The sequence below is a fragment of the Bubalus kerabau genome, chromosome 4 (genome assembly GCF_029407905.1).
Source record: "Bubalus kerabau isolate K-KA32 ecotype Philippines breed swamp buffalo chromosome 4, PCC_UOA_SB_1v2, whole genome shotgun sequence".
Classification (NCBI taxonomy): Eukaryota; Metazoa; Chordata; class Mammalia; order Artiodactyla; family Bovidae; genus Bubalus; species Bubalus kerabau.
In genome coordinates this window covers 162,020,017-162,038,180 of record NC_073627.1, presented here as the reverse complement: position 1 = coordinate 162,038,180, position 18,164 = coordinate 162,020,017, and the positions used below count along the sequence as shown (strand labels likewise).

Below are 18,164 nucleotides of genomic sequence, written 5' to 3'. Positions count from 1 at the left end.
ATGTCCAGTCTACTTTTGAACTATTTTTATCACAGTATTATTTATTGCTTTCTTTCAATAAAGTCAGAGCTTCCCTGGTGGCTCAGAGGATGAAGCGTCTGCCTGCAATGCCGGAGACCCGTGTTCGATCCCTGGGTTGGGAAGATCCCCTAAAGAAGGAAATGGCAACCCACTCCAGCATTCTTGTCTGGAGAATCCCATGGACAGAGGAGCCTGGCGGGCTACAGTCCACGGGGTGGCAAAGAGTCGGACACGACTGAGCGACTTCACTGCACTCACTGCTTCAATAAAGTACTGGAGCAAAATTTCCCACTGCCAATAGAGAGTGCCGAGGGTAAGCTGCACTCTCAATGAGAACAGACCAGAGCTGGTAATGGGAGCCCGTGTCATCACACGGACATTCTGTTAAGAGAAACGGATGGATACAATGGAAAGGCTAGAAGGCGGAAGTATAGGTGTCCCCAAAGGACGACCGACTAGGTGTTCGTACCCTTGGCTCCGGAGACAAGAGGCTTCATCACTTCAGCATCTGTGGGGACAGGGCCCCTCTGCTGCTGAGGCGTGGGCAGCGGGCCGAGGGTGGGAACAAAGTGCAAGTGTCAAGGCTCACCGTGGATCCCAGGGCGGGGTGGCCGAGGGCAACCCTGACGCGGACCCGAATGATGCACTAGGGAGTGTGCGTGTGCATGCTTGTGTGTGGGAGCTTTTTATGTTATTTTAGTCAACAGTCTTTATTATTCATATATCCATAGAAACAAGAATGTAGCAAAGGGAGGTGGGAGGGAGATTCAAGAGGGAGGGGATATATGTACACCTATGGCTAATTCATGTTGATGTATGGCAGAAATCAAATCGATATTGCACAGCAATTATGCTTCAGAAAAAAAGAACATAGCAAGGTGGTCAGGAAAGTATGAAAAAACATTTCTCATATTTATAATCACAACTCTGTGTACATCTGGGAGCAGGCTGCCCACCATCATCACACCTCCCGCCAGCATCAGACGTTTGCCCCCAGCATCAGGCCCTAGTCCAGGATCAGGACCTCCCCCAGCATCAGGCCTTAGTCCAGCATCAGGCCCTCCTCCAGCATCAGGCCCTAGTCCAGCATCAGACCTTCCCCCAGCATCAGACCCTAGTCCCGCATCAGGCCCTCCCCCAATATCTGGCCCTAGTCCAGCATCAGGCACTCCCCCAGCATCAGGCCCTTCCCCAGCATCAGGCGTGGCAGCCCCACTTGTCTGACACTCCTGAGCACACTTAGGCAGCCCCAGAGCAGCAGGACGATAGCTCTTGCAGGAGGTGCATCTTTAGGAATCACCTGCGGAACAACAGTAGCAGCTGGGGCCTGTTTCAGGCCAAGGAGAGGCAAAGAAGAGGCACTTGTGCCGGAAGCAGCGGTGGGTGTGGGCACGTTTCAAAGCTCTGCTTCCTCCCCGAGGGGGCTTTGCTCTCCAGCTCTCTCACGTGGTCACTCGAGGGCCCCAGGGCTGTGTCCTTCCAGATTCACGGTCTCCTCGATATCTCAAGCCCAAGTCCTGAGTTGAGTCCCGGTCTGGTGTGGCAGAGGGCTGGGAACACACAAGCTCAAGGGCTGAAAGGATCCCAGGGGAACAGTCGGGCCCCAGCGGGTGGCAGAGCAGGGGATGAGGGTGGCCGCCCACAGAGGGCCCCGCAGCAGCACTGGAAGGAGAGCAGGGATGCCTTAGCTCACTCGGGGACGTTGCCCGGCCTCAGCGCCCAGATGTTACCACCAGCAGCTCTGGGGACTCAGAAAGCTCACTCGGGCCGTGTGAGTGGGCTCTGCTGACCATGGCCTGGGTTTTCATTCCGGTTCCATTCCGGTTCCAACTGTCCCTCCAAGGGCTCCTCTTCCGAAGGGCGCATTTTCTTGATGTGGGTGAACGCATCCCTGCTTGTTTCTGTCAGCACTGTTGTCGGTCATCGTGTGTTTTCCTCTTTACAATCTGTGCTTGCTGCTCTTCTAACTTAGGAGCAGCCCTTATTTTCTGCATTTCCTAGTTGTCAGCGTTCACTGGGGCTTTCCAGGTGGTTCTAGTGGTAAAGATCCTGCCTGCCACTGCAAGAGATAACAAGAGATGGGGTTTGATTCCCCTGGAGGAGGGCATGGCAACCCACTAGTCTTCTTGCCTGGAGAATCCCATAGACAGAGGAGCTAGTGGGCTACAGTCCCTGGGGTCACAGAGAGTCAGACACGACTGAAGCAGTTCAGCACACACTCAGGTTTTAGTTCAGTCGCTCAGTTGTGTCCGACTCTTTGCCACTCCGTGGACTGCAACACTCCAGGCTTTCCTGTAATTTACTATCTCCTGGAGTTTGCTCAAACTCATGTCCATCGAATCAGTGATGCCATAGAACCATCTCATTCCTGTTGCATCCACCAGAGAGGTGGCTGGGGCTCGGCAAAGTGCATGGTCACACTGCATGGGTGTGAACCTGCCCTCACCACTCCCTAACCGCATGACCATCACTGTCTCCTCCTCTGTAAATAGGGAGGTGGCAGCACCTGTTTGGTAAGGGGCACACACAGCATCTGGTATATAATCAATGCACCATCCATCTCAGCGTTATATTTATTAATAATAAGGATAGCATTTAATAATCTGCTTTTTCTCTCTTCTCACTTAACTGTGCTCCAGACCATATCTGTTTTACTTACCCCTATACATCCCACACCCAGCACAAACAAGACACTCAACAAATCTCTGGCTGAAGAGGCAGGAACATACCCTGTCCTTCAGGAGATGAAGCCGAGTGAGATGGGGGCCTGATAACACTGTGTGATGAGGAGACGCCAGGAGGACCTGTGTGGCTGTGGGATGGAGTAGGGGGCATGGGCAGAACCCATGATGAGCTCCTGGGGATGGGGAAAGTGGCAGGAAGAAGAGGGTGCTGTTCCTTGTGGGGTGTCCACAGATTTTACCTCACCCCTCACTGATGAGCCCTTAGGCCGTTTCCAAACACTTGTCACTGTTCTGCAGGAAACACTCATTGCCCAGCTCCTACTCAATCCATTTCGTAGAGTATGTTTCTAGCACTGCAGTATAAACATCTGCAATATTCATTCCGTGCTCTGTTCATCCACCCATCTGGCTAGCCATCTGTTCATCCATCCATCCACTCACTAATCCATCCATCCTTTAACTCTTAATTCTTCCATCCATCCACACATCCATTCATCAACTGATCCAATCATCTCGGACCCTAAAGAAGACAGACGCCTCCTCTGCTCCTCCCAGGAGGACACCCAGCGTGAGTGACAGGAGCCTCGTGGGGACAGTGGGGGAGACACAGAAGAGACACGCATGCAGACCCTCCTCCCTCTGAACGGTGAGGCACCCACCTGGTCCTAGCGCCTCCTTGCCAGGGTGTCCAGGCCGGCCCTTCTCCTTCTTGCCAAACAAACGACCGATGGAGGACTTGATGCCCTTCTTCTTTGGGGCTTTCTGCAGTGAGTCCTGGCTGCTGCTGGGGTTGCCCCCGGGGCTGTCTTGAGAGCCTGTCGAGCTTTGGGGAGAGAAAACAACCTTTAACCGGTGCCCTTGTGCAAACACACACCCCTCCACAAGACCTACTGATAGAACTGGCCACCCAGCAACACCCGTGCCTCAACCTCACAGCAGACAGTGGAGTCTGCTTCACCAGCCACACTCCACACGAGCAATGCAGGCTTCCGGCCACAAACAACGGCCCTGGGAAGCTGAGATTCTCTGCCTGGAGCTCTCCCCTGAGGAGGGCTTCACTCCAGACGAGCTGGTGCAGAGGGCCCTCCAACCCTCCCTCAGGGTCGCTGCTTGTAGGTGACGACCCTCCCAGAGAAGGCGAGCTCCCCTGCTCTGGGCAGTTCCCCCCGCCTCTCACAGGGTGACCATCCCCGGCCGTGGCAGGAGAGTGACGGTCACCGTGCGCAGGGCTGCAGGTCAGGTGACCACATGTGCCCTCCATCGAGTGCTGCCTGGCTCACGACGGGAGCTCAGCAGGTGGGGGTCTGAATGAGGACAGGGTCAGTCACAGGAGGTGACAGACAGTCTCCTGAGAGGAGACCCCTGAGAAAAAGGGAGGGACCCTCAAGAACAAATCCGAGAGGCACGGAGCCATAACCATCAGGAACGCGTCCCAGACTGGGCAGACCTCTAGCAAGAGCAGGAAGAAATCTCCCACAGGAGTCAACACATAGAGACGGATGTTTTTTAAAATCACTGAGGTCACTGAACTCTTCTACCCCGGCACCTGAAGTTCACCACTAAACACAGGCACCGAATCCAGTGGGATTCCTTTACAATCATCCTTGCAACTCTTTGAAGACAAGAGGCGCAGGGCTCCTGAGACTAACGACGAGGCGCACAGGCCCCTTACTTGCGGGCATCCCTGATGTCCTCGTAGCTGGCTCTGTGCTGTGACCCCCTGTCCAGCCGGTCTAGCCGAAGGAACCGCAGCAAGGCGGGGGTCGAGGCTTCACATTTGATGGCGGTCTTGTCATCTTGTACCTCTTCTGGTATAGGTGGCAGCTGAGGGAGTGAGGTAAGTGTAAAACTGGCTAACGATAGACTGTGTCAAAAAAGGCAATCACACAGGCTTTACATTATAACCAGAAACTTATTTGAAAACATATTAGCGATGCTATCCGCCAAGTACAAAAAAATGTGTTGTTCTAGCTTAATGCCATCTTAAAGGACTGTCTTGTTCAAGAGAAGCAGGGCCATGGGGCAGCGAGAGCACCCTACTGAGTGCAGAGATCCTGGCCAGGAGCCTCCCTGCAGCCAGGCTCCGCCCTCCTTTGCATCCAGCGACCAGATGGCCCCGACAGGCAGGACAGCGGAGCCACGCCAGCACTGTGAACCCTGCATGGCATGAACTGCCCTGATGAAAGGACTGTGTTCATCGCCAGATGCTGCTCAGGAGCACTACTAGCAAGAGTAAGAAACCTCTCAGCAAAGCCGTCCAGACCTTTCTGTTTGAAGGAGAAAAGGAAACAGCTTGTAGCACCACCCAAGATCATGTTTAGTGATGATGCAGGTTACTGAACCCATGACAGCAAGTGAAGTACAGAAAAGGTACCTAACCCCTCCATGCGAGCACCATGTGTCTGGCTTGTATTTCTCAGTAACATACAGACTGGGGGCTACACACTGAAGTACTTGCAGTTTGAGTGTAGTTCGCTCACTGTGGTTTACATAAAGTAAACTGCTGCTGCTAAGTCACTTCAGTCGTGTCCGACTCTGTGTGACCCCATAGACGGCAGCCCACCAGGCTCCCCCGTCCCTGGGATTCTCCAGGCAAGAACACTGGAGTGGGTTGCCATTTCCTTCTGCAATGCATGAAAGTGAAAAGTGAAAGTGAAATCGCTCAGTCGTGTCCGGCTCGTAGCGACCCCATGGACTGCAGCCTACCAGGCTCCTCCGTCCTAGGTCTTCACTAAGAACTGATTGGTTTCAACCTAGAGGGGTGGGATGGGGAGGGAGATGGGAGGGAGGTTCAAAAGGGAAGGGATGTATCTGTACCTATGGATGGTTCATGTTGAGGTTTGACAGAAAAGAACAAAGTTCTGTAAAGCAATTACCCTTCAATTAAAAAATAAACTAATTAAAAAAAATGATCTCGCCTGGACTCCCAGCTTTTCCGCTGGTCCTGGGTCTGAAGACAGGAAAGACAGTGGTGGCAACAGTGTGGGGAACAGATTAACCTCTTCGGGGTCCAGACAGGTCTCACTTATACAGTTGCTACTGGGTGTGCGAGCCTGGGCACGGTGCCCGGCCTCTCGAAGCCTCAGTGTCCATGTCTGCTGAATGGGGATAACAGCAGCCTGGACCTCACCTGGGTGTCTGCGGGATTACATGACAGACTCGGAAAGCATTTGACACGGTGCCTGGCGCACAGAGTCACCTGCACACTGCTACCCACCATCATTAAATTGGCTTCCTCCAAATCTAACATCTATGGCTCTGAGTCAGTCATTTGTTTTTAAAAAACTCTAAGCGGAGATTCCATGGTAGTCCAGACATTAGGACTTGGCATTTTCACTGTCGGGACACCAGTCTGATCCCTGGTTGGGGAACTAAGATCCCATAAGCTGTGCAGCATGGCCAAAAAAATAAGTAAAGAAAATTTTAAAAGTAATAAATAATACTATATCTACTATAAATAAGCATGAGATGATTAGAAGGCAAACAAGTGGGATATAGGCAAACTGTTACAATGGTCCCAACGAATGACCTATTTCCAACAGAACCATCAACATATTTTAAGTGGTGGGTGAGTTTCATTACTTCCATTAAAATGTCAATTCTTCACCAGTACATAACCACACAGTGTTCATTCACGTAAAATGATAAGGACTCTCTAATACTTCACAGAGAAACAAAGGCATGCTAAATTACTAAATAGTTTACCTTTCAACAATGCTTCCTTAAATCACTAGGCTGATAGATGCATGCAAAGAAAGGAAGAGAAACCAGGTTTATTGTGACTTTGAAACTAAAACTTCAAGAATCAGCATAGACAAACACAGTATAGCAAAAATGATGGCAAACATAGAAGTGAGATGACGATTTAGAGAACGTGTAACTGGAAACAGAACATTTTTTTTGACCACAGAAATTAAATAAGCTATTCAAGATTTACTAAACACTATAAATTATTACTCAGGAAGATACAATTCTATTACAACATCATGATTTATTAAAGCACAGCATTCTCTACAATAAAGGGCCTTAACAGTTGTCTCTTCTCAGCCAAACTTCTCTATACGTTAGTTTCTCTTAATAAAAAAGATGTTATACTTTAAAATAGTGATTTAACTGATGAGGAAGTTACCATAATACCTATTTTAACACTGAACAAATCTAACCACCTATTGGATATTAATGTAAAATGCTTACCTAGAATTTGATTTAAAATTTCTCAAAATAAATTGATTAAAGCAGGTTCCCTGTGAAAATATGTAAGAATGGAAGCTAGCATAATAGCAGGTGCAGTCTTTACATTTTATTCACCAGAGAAGATAGTTTTTTAAAGAGTCTAGTAGAGACATTAACTGTGCAAAAGCTGATGAGATTTATAGTCTTAAATACAAGCACCAACATAGAAAGGATATTGTGTCAAAAGTCCATTAATTCTACACTTAAGAAGATCATTTCTATAGGTAAGGATAATCTCATTTATGAATTACACATGATATGTAGTTGAGGATCCATCTACATTACGCTTCTAAGTACATAGTGATAGGCTAATTCAAACTTACTGCTCTGGGGGAAAAACACCATTTAATGAGACATGAAGACAAAGCACAAACCCGACTAAGCACACCCACAGCATTGCTATGACCAGAGCAGGTGGGAGGACGGGGAAGGGGAGATGGATGGGTGAACTACAGCCTCGGGGGCGAGGGGGGGCAGTGGTGGGAAGCTGCGCTCTGAATTGACAACCACTAAGCAGACAACAGGATGAGCCAGGAAATCAAAACCAATGATGAAAGCAGACGCACCGTCAGAGAACTCCAACAACAGGACAAAATATACACAACTGTTCTTTTACAAATACTCGGAAGGAAATCAAGCATGAAACCACAGAGAAATCGTCAAAGAATTTTAAATATCAACGAATTAGCCAATGATGCAAATTAGAAAAACAGTGTCTCCAAAGACCACACAATGGACTAGTTACCACTTCACATGCCGCTACAATGATTCACACTTAATTTAATGATATGCTGACTAACAATGCAGCTAACATGAAGTGGGTGGAACACCAAAAAAGGGACAATACAAGTGCAGTGACAAAGCAGAGTGTTGTGAACCTGATTTCATGGGTAAACAGCGATGCACTCACAAAACCTAAGCAAGCAGGGAAGAAAGCTGGGACACGTGCTTCAGAGCTGCACACTCTGTCACCAAAAGCCCTAGGTCGTCATCCCGTTTTCAGACTCGGAAGAGTGAAGAAGCCCGACCTCTTCCCTGGGGCCCTGGGGCACCGGGCTTTTAACCTGGTTTCACACGCAGAGCTGGCCTGAGCGCACGGCCAGGCCCATCAGCAAGCAGACCAGTTTAGATTCTTGGTTTGGTTCCCGCCGCACGCCCTGCACCCTGCAGCCAGGCATCCCCAGTGGGAAATGTGCTGCCCGGTTTCCACACGCCGTGAGAGCTGCCTACGGTTACTCTCACGAAGCGGTCTGCTCCCTGAGAACAGCAACTTCCTGCAGCTGCTGTGCCCAGCACAGGCCAGGCCCAGCGTTACAGAGGCAGGCTCTGGCTGAGTTCATGATGACGTGCTAAGCCGGTGGTCCAAATATCAAGACTAATTTGTCGCTGTGCGATTATGGAATGATCTTGCTCAGTTGTGTCCAACTCTTGGCGACCCCATGGACAGTGGCCTACCAGGCTCCGTGGTCCATGGGATTTTCCAGGCAAGGATACTGGAGTGGGCTGCCATTTCCTTCTCCAGGGGATCTTCCCAACCCAGGGATCATACCCGGGTCTCCTGCATTGCAGACAGATGCTTTACCGTCTGAGCCACTAGGGAAGCCCGATGAAAGACTAGGCAGTTTTAAAAATCTTAGACCTCTGAGCGTAGCAAATGTACCTGATTTTCTTCTGGGTAAAAAGAGAAAAAACAAACAAAGAAAAGAAAAATAGTGTGCTCGGGGAGGGACGCGGCATGGAGGAGGCCGACACATACCAGAGTCATGATGCCCTGCTTGTCTACCTTCCGTGCAGGGCTGTGCCGCCTCCTTCGGGGCTTGGAGCGCCCTCTGATGCGCGTGCAGGAGCCGGCATGCGAGGAGGCAGGATTCAGGTTGAGGGAATTCAAGGATTTCAAACGACGAAGGTTGCTTGAGCTCCCCTTGCCCACCCTGCTCTCAATCCCCTTGGCCCGCTGCTCTGTGTTCTCCTTCTTTTCTTGGATCAACCTAAAATAGAATAAAAGCATTACCTGCCTTTGTCAGCAGAGGAATGTGTCTGGACAACAAATTTGGGCTTGCATTCTGTGTCACGATTAGCAAATTCCAGGAACAGTTGCTCAATTAACATCTCAGCAAAAAGGTTCAACTCTCCCTCTTTGGAATATTCTCAAACTTAGAATAACTTATCATTGAGTCTTACAAAGTGGCCCCCGATCATTCACGTTTGATTTGACTTATTTACTCTATCTAACATTCTGATGGGGTCTGGGTGGTGACTCTCTCTGTGTCAGAAGACACCTGAATTGACAACCTTTACCTTCCCTGCTCTCAGGGCAGAGATGCACGTCAGTGCTTCAGGTCTTTTCCATTGGGAATCGGGAACTCTGTATAACAAAAACAGCGATTCACGAGTAAGCTGGAGTTTCTAATCACGAGTCTCCAGACCAGATGAAGGGCTGAGTTGATCTTTTAATTTTTTTTTAAGGTTGTATATGTACAAACGCATCACTTGATGAAGTTCTCCACCAGCTTTGTGTGAGTTTCTGGATTCATGTCAATGTGCTGCATTAACCTAGAATTCACAGTTACTGCTCTTCTCCCCTAATGTGTCGTGGATGATTTTATATACAGGTTAAATACATGATTATGCAAATAAAATGGTTTTCAAATTAAAATACAAGATCCTTACAGGTAGTAAACTCTTCAGTTTCACTTCTACTTATACATCTTGAAAGTTTTTCACTGTTGACAAGCTGATAGACAGAATTTACCTTTTACATCAAGTCAACTTGTTGCATAAGAAAAAATCACTTTTACCTGACCACTTGCTGTAAAAACAAAAATATTAATATATAACCGTTCCAAATTTCCTATGGGGATGGGGAAAGACAGTCTTTCTGAGCTTGTCTGTGGCTCAAACACGGCCCATAAGGCAGTCTGTCTCGGCATCAAAAGTGCAGGCGGCACTATCTGCGTTTGCTGGCTGTGCCGTTCACCCCTGCCTTTTGCCCGAGCCCCCCGCACTCGACCGGCAGAAACAGGCACTTCGGCCAGGGCTGACGGGACGAGAACAATCTGAGCAGCAGCTCTGCCAGGTCCTGTGCAGGGTCACCGGCCTGCGGCCACTCTGAACGTGGACTCGGGACGGGAGGCACAGGTGCGTGGGTGTGGCACCAGGCAGGCCTCGGGGCCCCCAGCCACCCCGCTGCACCCAGACCCCAAGGCCCCCTGCTCACCACAAGGCGGGCCTTTGGGTTCTATCCTGTTTTGTAAACTGTTAGAACTGCCAAGACTGTGTCTAAAGAAAACATTTTAAATATATTGATGAGATGAGAAAAACTCAAACACATGTCCTGAGAGTAACATACAGTAACATATCACTATCTTACAACAAGCCAATCTTCACACTGTATTAAGTTAAAAAGGAAATGCAGATCTGAGTGGGAATTTGCCAACCCCAGAACCCCAGCTTTTCTGTTCCAGGTTGCTTTTCACCAGAACGTGGGAGGCTCCGAGGGACACACGAGGGCGAACCCTCAGTGCCGGAGGATGCACGGGCCGCAGGAGACACCGCCTCGGCACCTCACCCACCTTGGGGCCCAGAGCCGAGAGGGGGACACCCCACAACACCCGCCCCCGCAGAGTGCCGACACCACACTGTGGACAGAATGCCCTGGCTGACTGAGCTCTATAATCAAGGGCAAGCTCAGAACTGAAACTTCTGGAAGCAGACCTGAAGTCCGTTTTCTTACTAAGGAACACTCAGACTTCTCTAAGCAGAAGACAGCTCCTCAGAGGAACCGAGTTTCTGGGGAGTTGGGCTCAGGCACACCCACCGGATCTCTTCGTTGATCTTGTCCAGCTGCTCCTGAATCAACACGGCCAGAGTCTCGGCATCGGCCTGCCCGCTGGGCGACAGCAGAGAGGCCGAGCTGAAGAGGGTGACCCCGTCACCCTCGCCGTCATACACTCCCTCGTCACTCTCGAATGCCTGGGCCACGTTGGCTAGCATGCTGGCTTGCTGCCCGTGCTCCCGGTCCTGATCCTTCAGGGGCTGCACCTGGGCACGACAGGACCACGTCTCGTCAGCGACATTCTGGGCAGCTCAAGTCTATCAGGAACTGAACACAATTTTACATGGAAGCCCTGACTTTGGGCAAATGGGCCATGCTTATGAGACACTGCCATCTCTTAAGCGAGCAGTACTGAAGAAACGGGCAGGAGGAGAATCCAGTTCCTAGATGGCCTGGTGACACTCAGGTCTTAGTGTGGACAGAAGGCAATCCTATGAGGTTATTCACAAGGGTGGGCTGATGGAGTCAGAGACAAAAACCGAAAATTAAAAAAATACATTCATGCTTCCGTCAGCCAGGCTGAAGGAAAATTAGAAAAAAATCCTTCAGCTCTGCAGCCGCTGGGTCCCCCTCAGCGGTCATCACTGGTCCTAGTTCACCGGGGAGTGCCGTCCTCGCGGGTTCCCAGCCCTCCATTTCCCAGGCTGGTCTGAACACGCACAGACAGGAGCGAGCAGGGGCAGCCAGGGGATGGGAGGGCCAGCCCCCCGCGGCTCTCTTCTCGGGGCACAGGCCCTTGGGCTGTTCTGGGGATGGCCCCTCACACCGCGAGGGTGGCTCTGTCATCTGAGATGCACGGGAGAGTGCCTGCTGGGCCCCGTGCCGCCCTCTCGCTCTCAAACCTCACACCCTTCTCTCCACAAGTCTCCCCCCACTGCCCCACTCTCACCCACGTCCTGCCTTGATTTCCCAGATATGACCTCAAAGCAACCAAGGGGCAGCCTCGAGATGCTGGCTTGCCGGCTCCCTGTCCCCCGTGGCCAGTACCCGCACCCGCTGTCTTTGTCACGACCCCTCCCCAGGGCTGGGCCACCCCTTTTTGAGCCCATGGAAATAAAACCTGTCACGGCTTCCCCAATAAGGCATCGGCATTCAAATATTTTTAAAGCAAAACAAAAATTGACTTTGAATTGGCTTAGTCATAAACAGCATCCCAATCGCAACAGCCTCTGAATAGCAGTTCTGAAAGTAAGGAAGTGCACCCCCGATCAGGAGACCTTGTCCTCTCTGCCTAAGCAGGGAGGGAGCCTCACTGCAGGTCTCAGGATGGGAGTCAGAACCACAGCCCCCCGGGAGCCCGCGTGTGAGGCTCTGCAGTCAGGCCCAAGAACACAGGTATGGTGGGGACAGTACTGACACTTGAGGCTGGACCTGGGATCCCCACTCCATTTCCTGAATGGTCTGCATCACCGTGTGGCCAACCCTTCTGGGAAACCTCTCTCAGGACTCTCTGATGCGAGCCCCCACCATCGCCCTTTCCTGACAGGCCTTCTGTCACAGCAGAACTATGGTTCTCCTCCTGCCTAGGAGCAGCCATCCTACACACACACACCATGTCTGGACCAGCAGTTGGGCATGTGGGACTCCAGCGCCATGTCCGAGGCAAGCACCTCCACAGCTGGGCACCATAGGCCTCAGGCTGTCACCCTTAGGTTTGTCTGAGGGGCACTAGTAAGGTCCAACTGTATCCCAAGCAGCTCCCCGGCCTGGCTGGTCAGAGCAACAAGCAGCCTCTTTGAACGTGGGGACCCCCTGGCCCCTGCCCACCACCTACGGGTGACCACATCTGGCCCTGCTCCCAAGGTTGGGTGCCTGGACCAGCAGACAGGGCTATACACACACACTCGACGGCAGAGACCTGAGCGGCAGAGACAGCAGAACTGGCCCCCGCCCAAGCCACGTCTCTGGCCCAGACGCGGCCTCCCCATCAGCACACGCACCCACAGCAGCTCCTTCTTGTTCTCCTCCAGTTGGGCCTCCATCTGGCGCAGCCTCTCCTTGATGTTACGGTGTCTCTCTTCCACCTGTCGGCCAAGAACAGCGTCAGCTCCGCTCGCAACGACCCTGTCCTGATGACACGCGGGCTGTGACCGCAGGGGTGGCAAGCGGGCTATGCTCTGTGCAGACCACTGGCTCCGGGTTCGCGGGGGGCACGCCCGCTCGCCTGCTCACGCAGCCAGCGCAGCTTCGCGTGTGACACGTGGCTGACGGAGGGTGATGGTGACCGGCTCGTGAGAGGAGACGTGCTCGCCCCCGCCCCGGGCCCCGCACCCGCGGCCGCTGCACAGCCTCCTCAGACTGCCTGTGGCGAGCCAGCGCGGGCAGGGCAGTGGCAAGCACGGGACGCACAAGAGCACACATTCTACCTTCCTAAGCTGGGAGGTCAGTTCCAACAGTTTAGCCTCCTTAGTGACAGAGCTTCCGGAAGACCAAAGTTCAGACTACAAGGCCGACCGGGGACAGACAGCAGAGATGTCAGGGGAGAGAAGAAACCAACCCTTGAGAGGAAGATCACAGGCAGAAGGGTGCCCCCTAGGCGGCTGTTAGTGACCCTGCTCTGGGAGGGTTTGGGAGCACCCGGCACCACCGGCCTCCCGCGAATGGCAGGCCCCTCAGCCGCTCACTGAGCTCTGGGCAACGCTCCGGACAGCCGCACCAGCACAGGCCCACCTCTCCATGCCCAGCCAATACCCACCAGCAGTGTGGGGCAACACCTTTCCCACCAGAAGGATGGGGTGGCTGGCGGGCTGTGGGGAACATGCCCCCAGCAGCGCCACGGGTCCGGGACGCGGCCTCTCACCCGTGGGCTCCCGGGGACTGCAAGCTGGGAGTGGGGCCCCGGGTCTGCACCGTGCCCCGCTGTGACTTACTCAACAATGTATGAATCAAGACTTAAAACTGTGTTCATTACAGAGCTATTTTGGCCATCTCTTAAACGAGAATGGGATTTTTCTAGCTCTCTATCCTGCTAGGCTTTGAGGTGCTGACTGAACTCTGAGCAGCAGTGACTTGGAGCTGAAGCGTCCTGGGGACACTCAGAACACAGGACAAAACTGGAGGGAAATTAACGGAGGGATGACACGGGAGCCGGGACTGTCTGACACTCAGGGCGTGCTCCCATCTCAGCCGGGCAGCACGCTCCCCGCGGCTGCGCTCCTTTGTGGACTGAGCAGCACGGGGAGGGGCACGGTGGGACAGCATGGAACAGGCCCTCCCCGCGCCAGCCCCGCAAGGACCCAGAGCAGCACCTTGGAGAGCGCGGCCACCCGCTGAGCCAGCTCAGCCTCCACTTCTGGCAGCGTCTCCGCCCTGGGCAGCGTCTGCTGCAGCTTCTGCTCCTCCAGCTCCAGGTGCTCCTGCAAAGGTCGGTTTTTATCCTCCTCCTACAAAGGGAGAGCAGAGCATCCAAACAGGCCAAGTGGTGTAGCCGCTGCCGTTTTTAGTAAGCTGAGACAAAACCTAAATGCACGTGTCTACTGGATTAGTTCTGTTTCGGAAGCTGCGTCACGGGAATTTTTCTCTCTGTTCCTGGGCTTGGTCTCAGTGGGCAGAACACCTCCTGCCAGAGTATTTGCTTTTCCTAAACGTCCCCATGAATAGTATGAAAAGGCAAAATGATAGGATACTGAAAGAGAAACTCCCCAGGTCAGAAGGTGCCCAATATGCTACTAGAGATCAGTGGAGAAATAACTCCAGAAAGAATGAAGGGGTGGAGCCAAAGCCAAAAGAATATCCAGCTGTGGATGTGACTGGTGATAGAAGCAAGTTCCGATGCTGTAAAGAGCAATATTGCATAGGAACCTGGAATGTCAGGTCCATGAATCAAGGCAAATTGGAAGTGGTCAAACAAGAGATGGCAAGAGTGAATGTCGACATTCTAGGAATCAGCGAACTGAAAAGGACTGGAATGGGTGAATTTAACTCAGATGACCATTATATCTACTACTGCGGGCAAGAATCCCTCAGAAGAAATGGAGTGGCCATCATGGTCAACAAAAGAGTCCGAAATGCAGTACTTGGATGCAATCTCAAAAACGACAGAATGATTTCTGTTCATTTCCAAGGCAAACCATTCAGTATCACAGTAATCCAAGTCTATGCCCCAACCAGTAACGCTGAAGAAGATGAAGTTGAACGGTTCTATGAAAACCTACAAGACCTTTTAGAACTAACACCCAAAAAAGATGTCCTTTTCATTACAGGGGACTGGAATGCAAAAGTAGGAAGTCAAGAAACACCTGGAGTAACAGGCAAATTTGGCCTTGGAATACGGAATGAAGCAGGGCAAAGACTAATAGAGTTTTGCCAAGAAAATGCACTGGTCATAACAAACACCCTCTTCCAACAACACAGGAGAAGACTCTACACATGGACATCACCAGATGGTCAACACCAAAATCAGACTGATTATATTCTTTGCAGCCAAAGATGAAGAAGCTCTATACAGTCAGCAAAAACAAGACCAGGAGCTGACTGTGGCTCAGACCATGAACTCCTTATTGCCAAATTCAGACTTAAATTGAAGAAAGTAGGGAAAACCACTAGACCATTCAGGTATGACCTAAATCAAATCCCTTATGATTATACAGTGGAAGTGAGAAATAGATTTAAGGGCCTAGATCTGATAGACAGAGTGCCTGATGAGCTATGGAATGAGGTTCGTGACATTGTACAGGAGACAGGGATCAAGACCATCTCCATGGAAAAGAAATGCAAAAAAGCAAAATGGCTGTCTGGAGAGGCCTTACAAATAGCTGTGAAAAGGAGAGAAGCGAAAAGCAAAGGAGAAAAGGAAAGATATAAACATCTGAATGCAGAGTTCCAAAGAATAGCAAGAAGACATAAGAAAGCCTTCTTCAGCGATCAATGCAAAGAAATAGAGGAAAACAACAGAATGGGAAAGACTAGAGATCTCTTCAAGAAAATCAGAGATACCAAAGGAACATTGCATGCAAAGATGGGCTCGATAAAGGACAGAAATGGTATGGACCTAACAGAAGCAGAAGATATTAAGAAGAGATGACAAGAATACACAGAACTGTACAAAAACGATCTTCATGACCCAGATAATCACGATGGTGTGATCACTGACCTAGAGCTAGACATCCTGGAATGTGAAGTCAAGTGGGCCTGAGAAAGCATCACTACGAACAAAGCTAGTGGAGGTGCTGGAATTCCAGTTGAGCTATTCCAAATCCTGAAAGATGATGCTGTGAAAGTGCTGCACTCAATATGCCAGCAAATTTGGAAAACTCAGCAGTGGCCACAGAACTGGAAAAGGTCAGTTTTCATTCCAATCCCAAAGAAAGGCAATGCCAAAGAAAGCTCAAACTACCGCACAATTGCACTCATCTCACATGCTAGTAAAGTAATGCTTAAAATTCCCTAAGCCAGGCTTCAGCAATATGTGAACCGTGAACTTCCTGATGTTCAAGCTGGTTTTAGAAAAGGCAGAGGAACCAGAGATCAAATTGTCAACATCTGATGGATCATGGAAAAAGCAAGAGAGTTCCAGAAAAACATCTATTTCTGCTCTTTTAACTATGCCAAAGGCTTTGACTGTGTGGATCACAATAAACTGTGGAAAATTCTGAAAGAGATGGGAATACCAGACCACCTGATCTGCCTCTTCAGAAATTTGTATGCAGGTCAGGAAGCAACAGTTAGAACTGGACATGGAACAACAGACTGGTTCCAAATAGGAAAAGGAGTACATCAAGGCTGTATACTGTCACCCTGTTTATTTAACTTATATGCAGAGTACATCATGAGAAACGCTGGACTGGAAGAAACACAAGCTGGAATCAAGATTGCCGGGAGAAATATCAATAACCTCAGATATGCAGATGACACCACCCTTATGGCAGAAAGTGAAGAGGAACTAAAAAGCCTCTTGATGAAGGTGAAAGTGGAGAGTGAAAAAGTTGGCTTAAAGCTCAACATTCAGAAAATGAAGATCATGGCATCTGGTCCCATCACTTCATGGCAGATAGATGGGGAAACAGTGGAAACAGTGTCAGACTTTATTTTTCTGGGCTCCAAAATCACTGCAGATGGTGACTGCAGCCATGAAATTAAAAGACGCTTACTCCTTGGAAGGAAAGTTATGACCAACCTAGATAGCATATTCAAAAGCAGAGACATTACTTTGCCAACAAAGGTCCGTCTAGTCAAGGCTATGGTTTTTCCTGTGGTCATGTATGGATGTGACTTGGACTGTGAAGAAAGCTGAGCGCCAAAGAATTGATGCTTTTGAACTGTGGTGTTGGAGAAGACTCTTGAGAGTCCCTTGGACTGCAAGGAGATCCAACCAGTCCATTCTAAAGGAGATTAGCCCTGGGACTTCTTTGGAAGGAATGATGCTAAAGCTGAAATTCCAGTACTTTGGCCACCTCACGCGGAGAGCTGACTCATTGGAAAAGACTCTGATGCTGGGAGGGACTGGGGGCAAGAGGAGAAGGGGACGACAGAGGATGAGATGGCTGGATGGCATCACTGACTCGATGGACATGAGTCTGAGTGAACTCTGGGAGTTGGTGATGGACAGGGAGGCCTGGCGTGCTGCGATTCATGGGGTCGCAAAGAGTTGGACACGACTGAGCACTGATCTGATCTGATCTGATCTGAAACGTCCACAAAGAAGTCTTTAAAAAAAAAAAAGTTCTTATATATTAAAGAAGATCAGTTTTCTGTACAAGCATATTCATTCTTATTGACAAGTTAAGGGAATAAGGGTTCAGTACTGACCCTTCTTAAAACATCACCAGAATCATCATTTGAAGGGAACCCTACCGACCGCAGATGGCCACGGGCTTGTAAGCCACAACACGGCTTTCATCTTCTCTGAAATACAGACCTGATCAGAGTGTGCCTGGTGAAATGCCAGTCAACTAATATTTGTAAATGCACGATTATTCTTTTAACAGATCTTCTTACTCTGAAAAACTTTCAATGTAGAACATTTAGATTCTTGTTTGAAAAAGAAAAAAAATTAAGTTATCTATACGCTCGGGTTCCTGAGAGGTTAGCATTTGCTTCTAAGCAGTTTTCTTATGCTTTCTGTGTGGGTATTACTCTATGTACACACATAAACAATATGATATGCTTTAAAACCCTCAGAAAACAACAGCATATGGTACATAGTATTTTCTTATCTGCCTTTTACAGCCATTATTTTGTATATCGTAATGCTCTTAATTAGCATTTCGCATCATAAATTTCAATGGCTTTCTAGGATTTTATTTTTGTGGTGGGGCCAATGATACACTTTGTCACACACACCAGACTGACTCACTTTGTTTTGGAGAAGCCAGATTTGGTTTTCCTGGGTAAGTCCTGATTATCTGAGACCACACGGGAACAGGAGCGAGTAAAGCTCACCAAACCATAGG

The 18,164-nt window shown here is 50.0% G+C and overlaps 1 protein-coding gene across 1 annotated transcript in view; it reads right to left on the bottom strand.

The window, feature by feature from the left end:
• The window catches only part of LOC129651026 (liprin-alpha-1-like), a 38,384-nt gene that overhangs the window by 5,751 nt on the left and 14,469 nt on the right, over nt 1–18,164 (bottom strand). Inside the window, 8 exon segments of the mRNA XM_055579756.1 lie at nt 3,335–3,528; nt 4,378–4,529; nt 6,411–6,440; nt 8,695–8,926; nt 10,756–10,979; nt 12,714–12,797; nt 13,140–13,214; nt 14,022–14,156. Of these exon segments, the coding sequence (XP_055435731.1) occupies nt 3,335–3,528; nt 4,378–4,529; nt 6,411–6,440; nt 8,695–8,926; nt 10,756–10,979; nt 12,714–12,797; nt 13,140–13,214; nt 14,022–14,156 (1,126 nt within the window).